Genomic DNA, 16,155 nt, shown 5'->3' on the forward strand with positions numbered 1-16,155 from the left:
TGCATTTTTCCTCAAAAAATCGCAAGCGATACCACCACCGGCGCCTCCTCCGACGCTGCCGTCACTCTTCTCAATACCCTTCCCCTTGATCACCACGGAACTGTTATGTCAGGTCGAGAAATGTCAATTTGCTCTAAACAACTCTACCTTCTATATCTACATACCTTGCATAACTCGACTAAAATGTCGCCCTGTCAAATCGACAAAAAATCACCTTCTAAATACATACACCTTGCTCTACCTGTTATATGCATATACCTTGACTTTGACCTTGATTTAGAACAAGGTGTATGTATTTAGAAGTGGATTTTTATCGATTTGACAGGGCGACATTTTAGTCGAGTTATGTCAGAGTTTGTTTACAAAAACATATGGTATGGGGCTACCAACATGAACAAACAGCCTCGATTCTCAGTCCTTTGAGCAATTTCGCTAATTTATGGGACATCTTCGCATATTAAGTATTGTCCCACAGACGATTGACGATATTTGGTTGCATTTTTCGTCAAAAAATCGCAAGCGATACCACCACCGGCGCCTCCTCCGACGCTGCCGTCATACTTCTCAATACCTTTCCCCTTAATCACCAAGGAACTGTTATGTCAGGTCGAGAAATGTCAATTTGCTCTAAACAACTCTACCTTCTATATCTACATACCTTGATTTAGAAGGTGTATTTTTGTCAATTTGACAGCCCACCATTTTAGCCGAGATGTCTGAGTTTGGTTACAAAATCATATGGTATGGGGCAACCAACATGGACAAACAACCTCGATTCTCAGTCCCTTGAGCAATTTTGCTTGTTTAAGGGCCATTTTCGCATATCAAATATTGTCCCACAGACAATTGAAGACATTTGGTCGCATTTTTCGTCAAAAAATTGCTAGCGATAGCACCATCGGCGCCTCCTTCGACGCTCTCATCACTCTTCTCAATAGCCTTCCCCTCGACGACCAAGGAACTGTTATGTCAGGTTGAGAAATGTCAATCTGCTCTAAACAACTCCACCTCCTATATCCATATACCTTGTTCTAAATATATACACCTTGTCTTTGGGTTGTTTTTGAATGACAGCTACTGTGACATTTCGCAAGAATACGGCGTTTGTTTGCAAGGTTTGTTTCTTCCTAAACAAGCATTCTGTGGTATTCATTGTGAAATCATTTATTTCATCTTGATCGGCAATCAAAACTGATTATTGTAGAGAATCGTAGCCATTTGCAGATATAAGATTGTAATATTGTATAACCAGTTGTTTAATTTAAACTAACACCATTTTACAATTCATATTTCTAAGCTGTGTGTAACTCTGTTTCAGCTCTTCAAAACCTGCTGGTAAAGGAAAATCACACCTCAAAATCTACTGGTGAAACATACTTTGGAATATTATGGGTCTATCAATGAGTTTGATTCCAAACGTCGCTGCTTCAGCAGTCGATGCACCCAAAAATGCCGCTAAGGAAAAACCCAAGTGCAAGGCTTGCTGTGCTTGCCCGGAAACGAAAAAAGCACGCGATGCTTGGTATGAAATTTATTAAAAATGTTATATAACAGTATTACTTTTAACAAAACTCGAAACCTTTTTTACAGCATTATGGATCATGGAGAAGAAAAATGCAGCGAACTGATAGAGAAACACAAACAGTGCATGCGAGATATGGGTTTCAATATTTAATCCATCATGTGAGCATTACTTGAATCCTAATTGCATTGCAGATGACAAAATGGTCATTTGTTATTTGTGTGGAGAACTCAAAAATGAAAATATGTAAATTTGTATGCACATCAATGAAGGTCATTGAAAATAATATAATTCAGTTATTAATTATTTAACTGTGATTTAACTAATTTGTTGTTAATTTAACTTTTAAAATTTAATTTATTTTTAGCATAGCTTTCTAAACCTGTTGTTTTCACACGCCCAGGGAATAACAGTGATTTTACTGACTGGAGAACAGTTAGTTCCACATCCAACAGGCTCATAACAATAGTTTTTATTTTTATATCATGGATTTGAAGAAACATATGCGTATTGCGGTATTATCTATCAATAATACTAGGAAGGATTATCACAAGAGAAATAAGTTTTGTATCTAAGTAAATTATCTATAGAAATTTAAATCTTTTGTTTACTATTGATATTAAGAATTCTTTTGATGACTATTGCAGGCATGGATCGGGGTCTTACAGTATGCATTGGCTTAAACAATAGTTGTATCTTCTATACCAGTTCAAATTCTTCGAGGATGCAGTTGTTCCTTAATCCTAGGAAGATAGCTTCCTGAATCGATGATAGTATCAAAGGAGCCGTCGTGATCTAGCACAAATGAATTACCAAGAAGGGTTTTAACTATACTATTTTGAAATGTGTCAATTAGGCAGGAGCGGGTTCAAATCCCATCCAGACCGCCTCCCCGTACGTAAGGGTGACTCCTTTACTACGGGTAAAATTTAGTCACAGGAAGCCAGAAATGGCAGGCCGAGACCTCTCGAGGTTGTAGTGCCAAGGAAGAAGAAGAAGATTTTGAAATGTGTAGCATATGACTACTTAACTATGTTTTAATCGTGGGTCTTGGAGGATTTCTCTCTAGTACCTTTTGTATATATTCACGTATATCATCAACTTAAAGATGTCAAAAGCTTTGCAGAAAAAAACATTTTTATCTAAGTATTTTAACATAGCTGGCACTTCCTGCTTAATTTCTGTCGACGGATTATTCATCATTGTTTGTAATATATATTATTATTCAAGCTGAATTCGCGAAGAGCTTTCGCCGTGGTGGATAATTACTAAATGAAAAGTACGTACTGCTTAAACTGTATAAGCACTAGTTGAAGGTCTGAAAGACTCAATTTGCCGTGGTTGTGTATACCTCTTTGATGTGATTGGGGTTTCCATTACTATGTGCTAAGAATAATTTTTGGTCCCATATGTGTGAAAAGAGCTCTACAAGATGTAAGATACTCTCACAATTGTGCAGTGAATTAGACTCGCCAGGTCCTGGCGGAATGTTCATATCATGGGAATGACATCGAACGATCCATCTCGTAACGTCTTTTTAAGTCTTCCCTTAATTGAGATTGATTCATTGAGGCGGTGATGCGTCCGCCGGAAATGTCGGGATACTGGATTAGCGGACGATGACTGTGAAGGGTATCGAGGACGTAGGCCATGCTTTTTTAAATTCTTCTTATTAGTAAAAATGGTGAAAATTCTAAACACAAAATAGGATTCAAAGGCCACACGATATATCGTATATAAAACACGATGTTATATACCGTCTCAAAGAGGGTACAAAGCCTCGCCAAAATCAAGGTGCATGTATTTAGAAGGTGAATTTTTGTCGATTTGACAGGGCGACATTTTAGTCGAGTTATGCCAGAGTTTGTTTACAAAAACAAATGGTATGAGGCTACAAACATGAACACCCAACCAACCATACTGACAGCGTCCGGAATAACATTGCCTGCGAGAGCGAGATCACCATGACCGAAACACTGTCTTTCTTTCTCACGCTGCCTATGCTCAGAAGAACTGACGAACGATATGCCGGACGGTGCAAAGATCAGTCGAATGTTTGTGAGTCCGTGTTGGTTGTCAGCGCTTTTCTTTCAATCAAAACATAACCGATCAGACCGTTATTGTGAGTTAACGAAATAAAGAGTTTTAAAAAAATTGATAATGTCTCGTAGAACGTTTTTTAATCGACATCGGCGTACGGGAAACCTGTACAAGTTGAATGCTAAAAGGCTGAACCGACTGAGCAACTTTGATGAATCCTCTGGTAGGTATAAATAAGTGATTAAAATTGTGGATGAGGTATACGTAACGAAAGTTTAAAAGTGTTTATGCCACGGATAAACCATTATTGTTGTGCTTAATTAGAAAATTTCATTGTATTTTAGATGATGTTGATACTATTGACGATGGAGCAGGATTCAGTGCGTGGAATGCTCCTTCAGCAAATTTACAATCATCCGGCGAGGAGGCGAATTCCGAGGATCCTGAGGAAGCAACAGCTCGGCACGGAAAATATGGGGACATGTCGCTGAAAGAATGTCTTCGATACTGTGCTTTGGTGAAAGGGATCCCTCATGAAACCATGAATTTAATTCTGGACGTTCTCCGAGAAAAAACTCCTTATAATTTACCTAAGGACGCTCGGACACTATTAAAAACGAGCCGAACAGCTGCATCAAACATCATCAACGTTGAAGGAGGGTTGTATTGGTACAAAGGCGTAAAACAGTGCCTTTTAAATCGTTTCCGGTAAGTAAACATTGTATTTAATTAGTTTTAAATGCTAATGCTTTATTTTCTTTCAGCAATACGACTTTACCGGCAGAGTTGTCGCTCAACGTATCAATCGATGGGTTGCCGCTGCATAATAGTAGCCCAGCTACATTTTGGCCTATACTGATTTCCGTACATGAAATGCCCTTGGCTCCTCCAATGACGGTGGCTATCTTCCACGGGATAACAAAGCCCCCTAGTATCGAGGAGTTCTTGCGACCTTTTGTGACCGAGCTAAACGAATTAGAGGAATTTGGATTGACTATCAATAATATGCAGCACGAAATCAAAGTTCGGGCTGTGATAGCAGATGCCCCGGCAAGGGCGTTTTTGAAAGGTATATTTAATATAAAAAATGGTTGATGGTAATTTAGCCTCTTTAATACATACATTTTTTTTTCCAATGTTAAATTAATTCTTTTCCAGGTGTTGCTAACTTTAATGCCAAGCATGGATGCTTGAAGTGCACCTGTGTCGGTGAGCATAATTCTAGCTCGCGTACGGTTGTCTTCACTGATTGCGATGCACCGTTGAGGACAGACTCCTTATTTCGACAATTTGCGTACGGGATACATCATAAGGAACCATCCCCTTTCCTAGATTTACTATACATAGACATGATAGAAGATATAATAATATCGGATCGGTTACATTTATTAGATCTAGGAATTATGCGGAAACTTTTAAAAGGATGGGTTTTAGGGCGGTTAGGGCAACCCAAATGGTCTACTGCCACGTGCATCGCATTTTCCAAAGCTCTGAAAGCGATAAAATTGCCTAACGAAATACACCGTTCCTTCCGTAACATTCAGGACATAAATTATTGGAAGGCGTCGGAGTATAGTTCCTTCTTGCACTATGCTAGTGTAGGAGTTTTGAAGGACTACATTGCTGACGACCAATACAAGCATTTTATGTTATTTTTTTGCGCAATAACAATTTTTTCTTCCAATGCTTACAGATCGTACTGGGAGTATGGTGGGCAGCTTTTAAAAAGTTTTGTCACCCAATTCCCTCAAATTTATGGGACCAGGTACATGACTAGCAATGTGCATAATCTGCTGCATGTGGTTGAGGAGATAAAAAAGTTTGGCCCTCTGAATACTCTATCTGCGTATCCATTTGAAAATGAGCTTCAACATTTAAAGCGCCTATTGAGAAATGGATGGAAAAGCTTACATCAAATTGTAAATCGATTATCTGAGCTTGAAGATTTTCAAAGTCGAATGAATCAAGATGCTGTTCCTTCGCAAGTCAATTTGACAAAGCATGGCAGTGAAGTAATAATCGAATGTAATGGATTCAAGTTAAAAAAAAAGTTTCAAGACTCGTGGTTCCTCACGGTTGAAAATCAGGTAGTACAGTATAGCAGAGCTTTATATACATCAAGTACATCAGTGGTAATCATTGGAAAGCGTTTCAACGACCATTCACATTACTTTGAAGAACCTTGCAATTCCACCGGGCTTAACATCTGCCATGTAAATATAAACAGTAAAAATATAAGTAAAAATGTCGAGTGTCATCCAGAGCATATAAAATGCAAGTTAGTATTAAATAGATTAGATGTTGAAGGGAATGCTGTACTAATTCCTTTACTTCATACTTTAATGTAATAGTTTAAGATGTAAATATAATTAGGTTAAACATATGTTTAGTTGTTATGTATTTTTGTTGCTTTATTATATTAGGTGTATGTTGAAAATAAAACCGAAATACGTAACCTGTAATAGATTTGATTAAATATGCATACTATATTTTTTATTTCATTTGTAGGCATTTATTTCAGTAAATTCAGGCATTTCTTTCAGTAAGCAAAATTTAATTAGTAGTGCAACGAGTTAATTAGCCTCCATTAAATTCTTTATGGTTTTATTTAGTCCAAGTAAAAAAATGTAAAAAAAAAGGGTAATAACTAAAACTACAACACTTTTTCATGTAATGACGGCCAGGCCGCATGTCTAAAAATCTACAAAAGTTAAACAAAACGAAACACATGAAAAACTTACGTTTGTCGAAGATGGCAAGATGTCCTCACAGCACCTTTTAAATTTAAGCGATCCTTCGCATATTTTAATTTCCGTTGCATAAACCTCTTAAAAAAAACATCAGAAATATCACTTACCGCACTAGCATCGCGTTTCATTATTGCCAAAACTGTTGGAGAAGGGAGAAACACACGACGCGAAGCGGTATTCAGTTAAAGCACGTCTTTATTTAACAAAGAACATTGGCGGAATAAAACCCGGGTTAGACAAGTTGCGAATGACATATGTCAAACCTTTTGAGGGGTAGGAAATTGCTCATTCAACACTCCTCCTCAATTAACAACCCTCAAATTCCCTGTTGTTAATCCTAAGCTAAAAACAAACCTATTATGCTTTACTGGCCCTAACGGTTTTGTCAAAATGTCCGCGTTCATACTCTCAGTAGGACAATATAGCAACTTAACATCTCCGCTATGGCATAGATTCCGCACAAAATGATGTTTCGTTTCAATGTGCTTGGAGCGCTTGCTGGACTTCTCGGATTGTGCAAATGAGAGACAAGCCTGGTTGTCTCCATTCACTACTGTTGGGTTATATTGTTTTTCTCCCAAATCATTCAATAGTCGACGCAACCATAGCACTTCCTGACAGGTCTCGGCCAACGCCACGTATTCAGCTTCCATCGTCGATAAGGTAACATTGCTCTGTTTACGGCTCACCCACGACACTGCTCCTCCATAGAAGTACACTACATATCCAGTGGTTGATTTCCGCGACGAAGAATCTCCTGCCCAATCCGCATCAGAAAATGCCACTAAATCACTACATTTCATTCCATCGTGCATTCCTCCCAGCTTCAGCTTCCAATCTTTTGTACCTTTCAGATACCTAACAGCTCTTTTAGCTGCTGTCCAGTCGCTTTCCGTTGGAGCGCTAACCTTTCTTCCTAATATACCAGCTGTTGTCATCAGATCAGGACGCGCACAAACAGCAATGTATAGTAATGCTCCAACAACGGATCGATATTTTGTGCTATCTTCTAGTAGCTTGCTGTCAGCTGTGTCTTTTGTAAACCCTTGGTCCATCGGCGTCTTTGCTGTTTTCGCCTCAGCAAGACCTGTTTTGTTTACTAACTTGTTGATGTAGTTCGTCAAACCAATGCTGTACACACCATCTTCTTTTCGAATTTCTAATCCCAAAAAGAATTTCACATCACCAAGGTTTACCATTTCGAAATGTTGTTTCAGCTGATCATATACTCCTGACATGATTTTCTTGCTTTTGCAACCTACGAGGATATCATCCACGTAAACGATGAGGTACACCTTCTCACCGCATTTATTTGCCGTATACAAGCATGGATCAGCCGAACTCGCTATAAAACCCAGTTTTCCAAGCACCTTCAAAAGTTTCTCGTTCCAGCACCTTGCTGATTGTTTCAGCCCGTAAATGCTCTTTTGTAAGCGACAGACAAACTCCTCCTTTCCTCGAACCTCATACCCTGCTGGCTGTCGCATGTAAATCTCTTCATCGATATCACCGTAGAGATAGGCGGTACGAACATCTAGATGTTGAATACAAATATTCTTCTTCCCCGCCAAAGCCAGCAGTGTTCGAAGAGTACTGTATTTTGTGACCGGAGCATATACTTCATCGTAGTCCTCACCATAGCGTTGGTTATAACCTTGGGCTACGATACGTGCTTTGTAACGAACAATTTCATCCGATTCATTTCGCTTTTGTTTAAAAACCCATTTGCTTCCAAATGCACGTTTTCCCTTGGGAAGCTGAACCAATTCCCAAGTCTCATTTTTCATATGCGACTGGATCTAACTGTCCATAGCTTGTTTCCATGACGCTCGATTTTCGCTTATCATTGCCTCTTTAAAGCTCGTTGGTTCATCAACCGTATGCGTAGCAACACCTACTACATAGTCGTTGAGCTTTCTAGGCAGTGCACCACGATTCACTCGACTGGATCGTCTTACGGATTCCACACCATTTTCATCCAGCTGTTCGTGGTCATCCTCTGATAACACGAGGGAATCTTCTGTTTCCTCAGTATCATTCGTATCAAAGTATACACCATCTTCGCTGCCATCTTCCCCATCATCTAGACGATATTCTTCCGTATTTTCTTTAGTCTTGGCAGTAGGAATCAACTCGTATTCAAAATAACGATCCGCAGAAACATCACATTGAGCCTCATTTTGCAACGGTTTTCTAGCCATTTTACGTACACGCTTTTCTATAACATTTGGCCACTTCTTTTCCAAAACCGCATCACTATCTTCTAAGAATTTCGCATCTCGGCTAATTGTGATTCTGTCCGTTTCAGTATCAACGAAACGATATCCCTTATGCTGGTCGGAGTAACCCACAAAGATCAGTTTTCGAGCCTTTCTATCGAACTTTCCCCTGTTTACCCCTGGGATATGTACATACGCGGAACAACCATACGCTCTCAAATGTCCTAACTCAGGCTTTCGTCCAAACCATTTCTCATATGGAGTCGTACTAATAGAACGCGAAGGGAGCCTATTCTGCAAGTATGCAGCAGTCATAACTGCTTCACCCCAATAACGCTTGTCTAGCCCTGCATCTAGTAGCATTGTTGTGGCCATTTCTACTAGGTACCTATTCTTCCTCTCGGCCACACCGTTTTGTTGCGGAGAGTATGCGGTAGTATATTCAGCCTTAATTCCTTCCTCGGCATAGAAGGCACGTAGTTGTTCGTTTACATATTCGCCCCCACTATCTGACCTGATAACCCGTGGCTTGCGACTAAAACGGTTTTCTACTAAACGCACATACTCCTTGACTTTTCCCGCAGCTTCGGACTTCATCTCTAACAAATAGATAATGCAAAATCGACTATAATCATCTATCATGGTCATCAAATACCTCTTTCCCCCGGGAGTTGTAGTCCGCATCGGACCGCAGAGATCGGTGTGAACCAAGTCCAAAATCTGAGTCGATTTGATCCCCGTTGCTGCTGGAAACGGATGCCGCGCCAATTTTCCCTCGATGCACGTTTCACAGGTTTGTCGAATGCCACAATCCGTGGCTTTTATTCCGGTGCCCAGTTCCTTGTTCGATAATCTTCGAATCGCATCCATGTCTCGATGTCCAAGTCGACGGTGCCAAATATGCTGACAGTTTTCAGTGTGAAACTTCTCCTTAGCAATATTCGACACTTCAGCCAATTGCAACTTATACAAACATCCGGAACGTTCACCAACGATCATGACTTTATCATCATCATTTCGAACCTCACAACCATCGGCTTTGAACACTGCTGTATACCCACACGCGGTTAGCTTATCGACGGAAATTAGTCCGGTCGTCAACGACGGAACATACAGCACGTTTTTCAACGTAACATCCACAACACCACCATTTCCATCTATACAGCGTACCGAACCGTGTCCAATACCTTGCACTTCTGCGTTGTTACCATTGGCCATAACAACGCCTGGCCCATTATGCACTGTGAGCTGTTCGAAGAAATTTCTATCGTTTGTCATGTGACAACTCGCACCACTATCAACAAACCATACATGGGGACGCTGATTTTCACCGGCCATAAAACACATACTAGTGTATTCAACGTGGTATCCCTTTTGTTTTCCTTCACGTTTCTTTTCGTCGCCGCCATTTTGTGAATCCAATCGAGCACGACAGTTTCTTTTCAAATGACCCGGCTTACCGCAATTGAAACAAACTCTTTTGTTTCCGGCCACATGTTTCACCGCGCTTTTCATCGCTTTCATTTCACCAATACATGCACCCGATCGCTCCTTCCTTCGATCGTATTCGTCGATCAACTTCGACTTTACCAATTGCATGGTAATGTCGGAATCCGCTCGCGACTCTAACGCTGTCACGAGCCCATTGTATGACTCTGGCAAGCTGCGCAGAATCATAGCAATCTTGAGCGATTCGTCCAATGTTTGACCCGCAGTTGTTAGGCGATCGAATAATTCCTCAATTTGCATGAGGTGACTCTCCATCTCACCGTTCTCGGCAAGATTAAAATTGCAAAGCTTCTTCAACAATGACACTCGAGACGTCACTGTTGCCTTTTCGTGGTACGCTCGCAGCTTTTCCCAGAATTCCTTTGCTGAATCTGCTGTCTTCACGATGCTGAACTGGTTTTCTTCAACACAAAGACCAATCGTTGCGCGAGCCCTTTTATCATCTTTGATCCATTGCGGCGTCACTGGCTCAACTTTCGGTTCATCTATCACATACCACAATTCTTCCCGAATTAGCAGCATTTCCATTCGGAACTTCCAGCTTACGTAATTGTGGTTATTTAGCCTAGGAAAAGAGAACTTTCCGACGTCCGCCATTATTGTCTTTTTCGATTCACGCCAGAAACCGATACGATACACGCACGCACGAAAACACAATACACAAACGGCTTTTAACTTTATTTCTTAGGAATCTTTCCTAGAACTTTCCCTGGGCCCATAACCTGTTGGAGAAGGGAGAAACACACGACGCGAAGCGGTATTCAGTTAAAGCACGTCTTTATTTAACAAAGAACATTGGCGGAATAAAACCCGGGTTAGACAAGTTGCGAATGACATATGTCAAACCTTTTGAGGGGTAGGAAATTGCTCATTCAACAAAAACATGGGTCCCCCCAGACAAAAAGTGATCTAAAACGACTGAGAGCCCCTAATTTTGTGTCATATCCCCTGAAATTAGGACCGGGCTGTGAGAATGTGTGAGTGAGCACGTGCAGCCATATTGTATGCATGTGTTAGTGATATCGGTTTGGTTTTGGACGGCTCCGAAATAGGCAATGGTCTAGTTCAAGTTGAAACATTTTTTTGTATAGGCAAGGTTTATTGTCAAATCGGTTAACTCCGGCACGGTAGCGTTCGGTTATTTTGATACGAAATGGATAGGTATCAGTATCGGCTTTACACGGCCCGTTTCACGATACGCGGACTAATTAGCTGCTGGGGGTTCCGAGTTCGCTTGCCCGCTGGATTCACACGTATTCCAAAGTGATAGGGGCCCCCGTATGGCTTTCTTAGGGCCCCGATTTTCATTTCTCTAATGGCCTCGTGTAAGCTATCCGCCTGGTTCCGCGTTGGTTTCCATTGCGATCACGAATGGTTTTCCACTGCACTGTAACACTCACAATACATAATACACAATATGGCAAAAGGATCCAGAAGCCTTCATACGATTGTATTTGGCTTCGAATTCACGCTCTGCTTCTTCCAGATAATGACGGCGCTTTCGGTAATGGGTTGATCTTGACGACATTTTAATTGGCTCAGCAGAAATATTGCTTTTCTAAAACGAAATCAGAATTGGGGTTAGTTCAGTTTGGCTAGTATTTTGGTTCTGTGCCGGCATCGTAAGTGTCAAGTATTCATCGACGCTCCAATACATACCAAAACCGCGCATGCGCGTTAAATCACCGTGTACACACACGACTGGTTGAATCGAAAACGGCTGTCGATGATACAGAAGAGCAGAACAGAAGACCAAAGCCAATACGAGGAAAAGAGAACGCACTATTGCGAATACACATTTGTGGGCCAAGTAGGGTGAGAAGTTCAGGGCCTAGCCTCAAAGTGATCTAAAATGTCTGGTGGGGTGTATGCCTGTAATGACACTTTCTCAGTCTTGCCATGCCCGGTCCAGCTACATTGTGCAAAGAAAGACCGGCTGAAAATGAGATCAATGGCCTCGTGCAATCTATTGCTTGCATCCCTGCCAATGATTTTCATTTTCAGCCAGTTTTCGAAAGCAACTCTGTCATCCACATCGCTCCCAAGTCGGCTATTCAATTCCGCAAGCTCTTGGGCGGTCTCAATTTGTTTGAATTCCTTCAAAGGATGCTGCTCCGTTGCCGGTCGAGCACCACCTAGCATCTCCAACATTGTTCGTTGGAGCGCTATTTGTTTTGTATTTATTTTATCCTGTTTTCGCAGTTGATCGATTTCCCGTTGCATAGCTTCTAATATTATGCATTGTTCCGGAGAAAACGCGCGAGCTACCGCCTTCTTTCTTTCCATTTCAGTAAGATTCCGCCGACCAACCGCACCCGTTGCAGCCGATGTGGATGGATGCGAAGGATCCGGCACGACACTCGCTGATGCAACAACAGCAGTGGGAGCAAACTTCCGACCAACCGCACCCGCTGCAGCCGATGTGGATGGATGCGAAGGATCCGGCACGACACTCGCTGATGCAACAACAGCAGTGGGAGCAAACTTCCGACCAACCGCACCCGCTGCAGCCGATGTGGATGGATGCGAAGGATCCGGCACGACACTCGCTGATGCAACAACAGCAGTGGGAGCAAACTTCCGACCAACCGCACCCGCTGCAGCCGATGTGGATGGATGCGAAGGATCCGGCACGACACTCGCTGATGCAACAACAGCAGTGGGAGCAAACTTCCGACCAACCGCACCCGCTGCAGCCGATGTGGATGGATGCGAAGGATCCGGCACGACACTCGCTGATGCAACAACAGCAGTGGGAGCAAGCTTCCGACCAACCGCACCCGCTGCAACCGATGTGGATGGACGCGGAGGATTTTTCACGGCACTTGCGGATTCGGCAAGTGCAATGGGAACCGGCTGCTTAATAACCACACTTGCTGCAGCAGATGTGGATGGGCACGGATTCTGCACTGATGGTGAAGCAGCAGACGACCACGGAACTGGAACCAGTATCGGCGTAACAGTGTTATCATTGCACTGTTTAAAACAGTACATATGCTCATCCAAAATAATAGACGCATTCATTTTGCACGATCCTAAAAATTTATGTAGAACGTTTAACACCGTCAATTGCAACAGCACTGTTAGTCTAATGTTTACACTCACGTCTCTTTATCTTATAGATCCACGGTTCAAATCTTCTTCAGCAGCATCGGCAGACAAATGCAACCTAGGTAAAGAAAAAGAATATAATCATAGATACCACGCAAAACATATGAAACACCACGACAAAAAAATAACCAGAATACCACAAGTAAACAACGCCACATGATGGTGTTGTGTCATTTTTTTTGTGCAGTTACACACACATACGTAGATTTCTATCCGCCATGATATGCCGGACCATCTGACGGTAGAGATGGGCGTCCGTCATACGTCTGACGTCTATCGCCGCCATGACATGCCGGACCGTCCATGGGGAGAGCTTCCTTTCGTCATAAGCGTCCGGCATACGAACGGTATGACGGACGATGTCAAAATGGTCGGTTGGGCAAACAGCCTCGATTCTCAGTCCCTTGAGCAATTTCGCTACTTTATGGGTCATCTTCGCATATTAAGTGTTGTCCCACAGAAGATTGACGATATTTGGATGCATTTTTCGTCAAAAAAATCGCAAGCGATACCACCACCGGCGCCTCCCCGACGCTACCATCACTCTTCTCGATACCATTCACCTCGATCACCAAAGAACTGTTATGTCAGGTCGAGAAATGTCAATTTGCTCTAAACAACTCTACCTGTTATATCCATATACCTTGGCCAAAATTAGCAGTCTGCTGAATGTATACTGAACGCACAGGTTGTTTTAAACCGGGCTGACACGGTGCACCCAGGTTGCAAATGTCACATGAAAAGGCGCCCTTTCGCAGCCCGACGGGTTGCAAAAGGGCGACTTATGGGGTTATTACACAAGGGATTTTTTGGTTGGTGATTTTCTGTCAAATAGGGCGTTTGACAGAAAAAAAACCCGCTGTCCGTGTAATAACACAATATGCTGCACAGATTTTTTTGCCAACATCCGAATTATTTTACATTTGGATTGTCCGTTATTCTAAAATGGAATGAAATATTTACCATTAACACGTATCGTACCATGCCGGGCATCGACTGACGATGCCATTATGATAGGGATACTTTTTCGTGACCGACAGTACGACAGTCTTTAACATTCGGTTAGAGATTTTTCGGTTCAAACTGGCCCCACATCACTTTCTAAGCATGATTGTTCAAATGTTTCAAAGAACATATACAGAACAATACAGTCTGGCGTGATTTTCGTGCTTGTTCTATTCTCTTCGGTCACCGCGTAATGTTCCGCTGGTTACGAAGAATTGCGAGCCGAACGAAAAGCGAAATTGCTGTTTGAAAACGGAGGCACTGGTTGGAGCTGCCGCTGATGATATATCTCAGTGTAGCACTGAGCCGCTCATGTGGTGACACAGCTGATCTCATAATCGTGTCACGATCAGCGGTGTGACCTTCTCCAAAAGCCACATTTATGATTCCTCATCCATTCTGGCGTAATTTAGCCAATCCGTCGGCTCCAGCCTCAGCTCTTCCATCATGTTGAAATGCGATAGGGAACTTCTTTTCAAATACATGGTTTTTACCCATTTCGATCGCGGCTTTATTTCGCTTTGTGTAGCAAATAACGCTCCTAGCATTAGCAAAACATCGTCTTCAATATTCATTTTAAATCACATGAACTAAACTGGACAATAATATTCAATAAAAAATGCGAGGCGAAACAACGCTTCCAAAATGTAAACAATCCTCACTTTGACAGAAAAAAACCAACGCGATCGAAATCTGAATTGAGCATGTCGAATTCCTTTTTTCAGACCGGCATTTATCTGTCAAACGTGTTTTGACAGAAAATTACCGATGAAAAATCCCTCGTCTAATAACCCCATAAGAGTTGTCCCACAGAAGTTGGACGATATTTGATTGCATTTTTCGTCAAAAAAATCGCAAGCGATACCTCCACTGGCCCCTACTCCGACGCTACCATCACTCTTCTCAATACCCTTCTTCTTCTTCTTCTTCTTCTTCTTCTTATTTCAGTGTGTGGTTTGTATCTTCCTATGAGACGTCTATCCCATAATCAGAGGCGTACAAGGTGTATGTATTTAGAAGGTGGATTTTTATCGATTTGACAGGGCGACATTTTAGTCGAGTTATGTCAGAGTTTGTTTACAAAAACATATGGTATGGGGCAACAAACATGAACAAACAGCCTCGATTCTCAATCCCTTGAGCAATTTCGCTAATTTATGGGTCATCTTCGCATATCAAATGTTGTTCCACAGAAGATTGACGATATTTGGTTGCATTTTTCGTCAAAAAATCGCAAGCGATACCACCACCGGCGCCTCCTCGGACGCTGCCATCACTCTTCTCAATACCCTTCCCCTCGATCACCAAAGAACTGTTATGTCAGGTCGAGAAATGTCAATTTGCTCTAAACAACTCTACCTTCTATATCCATATACCTTGGAGGCGTACCACCTCTTGTGTGGTAGAGAGGACTGTTGCGTCCATTTCTCTTGAGTTTCAATTGTCATTTGTTGTTTTTCCTTTTTTTTACTATTGGTTGTCACAGTGTTTATGTTATGAGTTTTGTTTCTGTATTGTGTGTGTTTTGTTCAAAGGTACGGTTGGTATGATTTTTCCTTTTGTTTTTTTTTTGTCGATCTGTGCATTTTTTTTTTTATAAGTTTGTGTTGTTTTTTTCCTTTTTTTATTTTATTATTATTTTTTTTAATATTTGTGGGTTTGTCTTACTATCCTGACTTTTATCTTTTTTTATTATTATTATGTTTGTGCTGTTTTGTAGGTTAGAATGTGGGTAATACTGCTTTGTGTTCTATTGTGCTTTGTGTAGATATTCTCTCCTATGTAGTATCTAGGCGTATTTTTGTTCGTCAAAGAAACGTCAGATTGCAGTATTGTACCTTGTTTTAATTCTGGTTTTAGTATAGTCTCTCTTTTGTCCTTAAATTATAGTAGAGAGTCTTTACTTATGTTAGTGTTTGTGTTTTCGTGGTACTGAATATCTTTGTTGTCGTGTTGAGAGTTTTCCTGTCCTCTTCCCGACGGGAAGTTTAAGGAGCTC

General features: G+C 41.5%; 3 protein-coding genes across 4 annotated transcripts in view; 1 reads left to right on the top strand and 2 right to left on the bottom strand.

Annotated features, from left to right (window-relative positions):
- Nucleotides 1-16,155, bottom strand: part of LOC118512517 (dopamine receptor 2) — a 456,086-nt gene that overhangs the window by 127,272 nt on the left and 312,659 nt on the right. The gene's annotated exons all lie outside the window — the stretch shown is intronic.
- Nucleotides 1,670-6,038, top strand: LOC118512515. The gene is made up of 6 exons (XM_036057038.1): nt 1,670-1,794; nt 1,895-2,097; nt 2,170-3,785; nt 3,907-4,270; nt 4,327-4,631; nt 4,721-6,038. Exons 3-6 carry the CDS (start codon nt 3,683-3,685, stop codon nt 5,908-5,910), a joined length of 1,962 nt encoding a protein of 653 aa, XP_035912931.1. The 5' UTR covers nt 1,670-1,794; nt 1,895-2,097; nt 2,170-3,682; the 3' UTR covers nt 5,911-6,038.
- On the bottom strand, nt 8,112-13,525 carry LOC118503894. Its single transcript, XM_036037717.1, has 3 exons — nt 13,146-13,525; nt 10,122-10,762; nt 8,112-8,426 (listed from the first exon to the last, which is right to left on the bottom strand). The coding sequence occupies exons 2-3, from the start codon at nt 10,635-10,637 to the stop codon at nt 8,112-8,114; spliced, it is 831 nt and encodes a 276-aa protein (XP_035893610.1). The 5' UTR covers nt 10,638-10,762; nt 13,146-13,525.

The sequence above is a fragment of the Anopheles stephensi genome, chromosome X (assembly GCF_013141755.1).
Source record: "Anopheles stephensi strain Indian chromosome X, UCI_ANSTEP_V1.0, whole genome shotgun sequence".
NCBI lineage: Eukaryota > Metazoa > Arthropoda > Insecta > Diptera > Culicidae > Anopheles > Anopheles stephensi.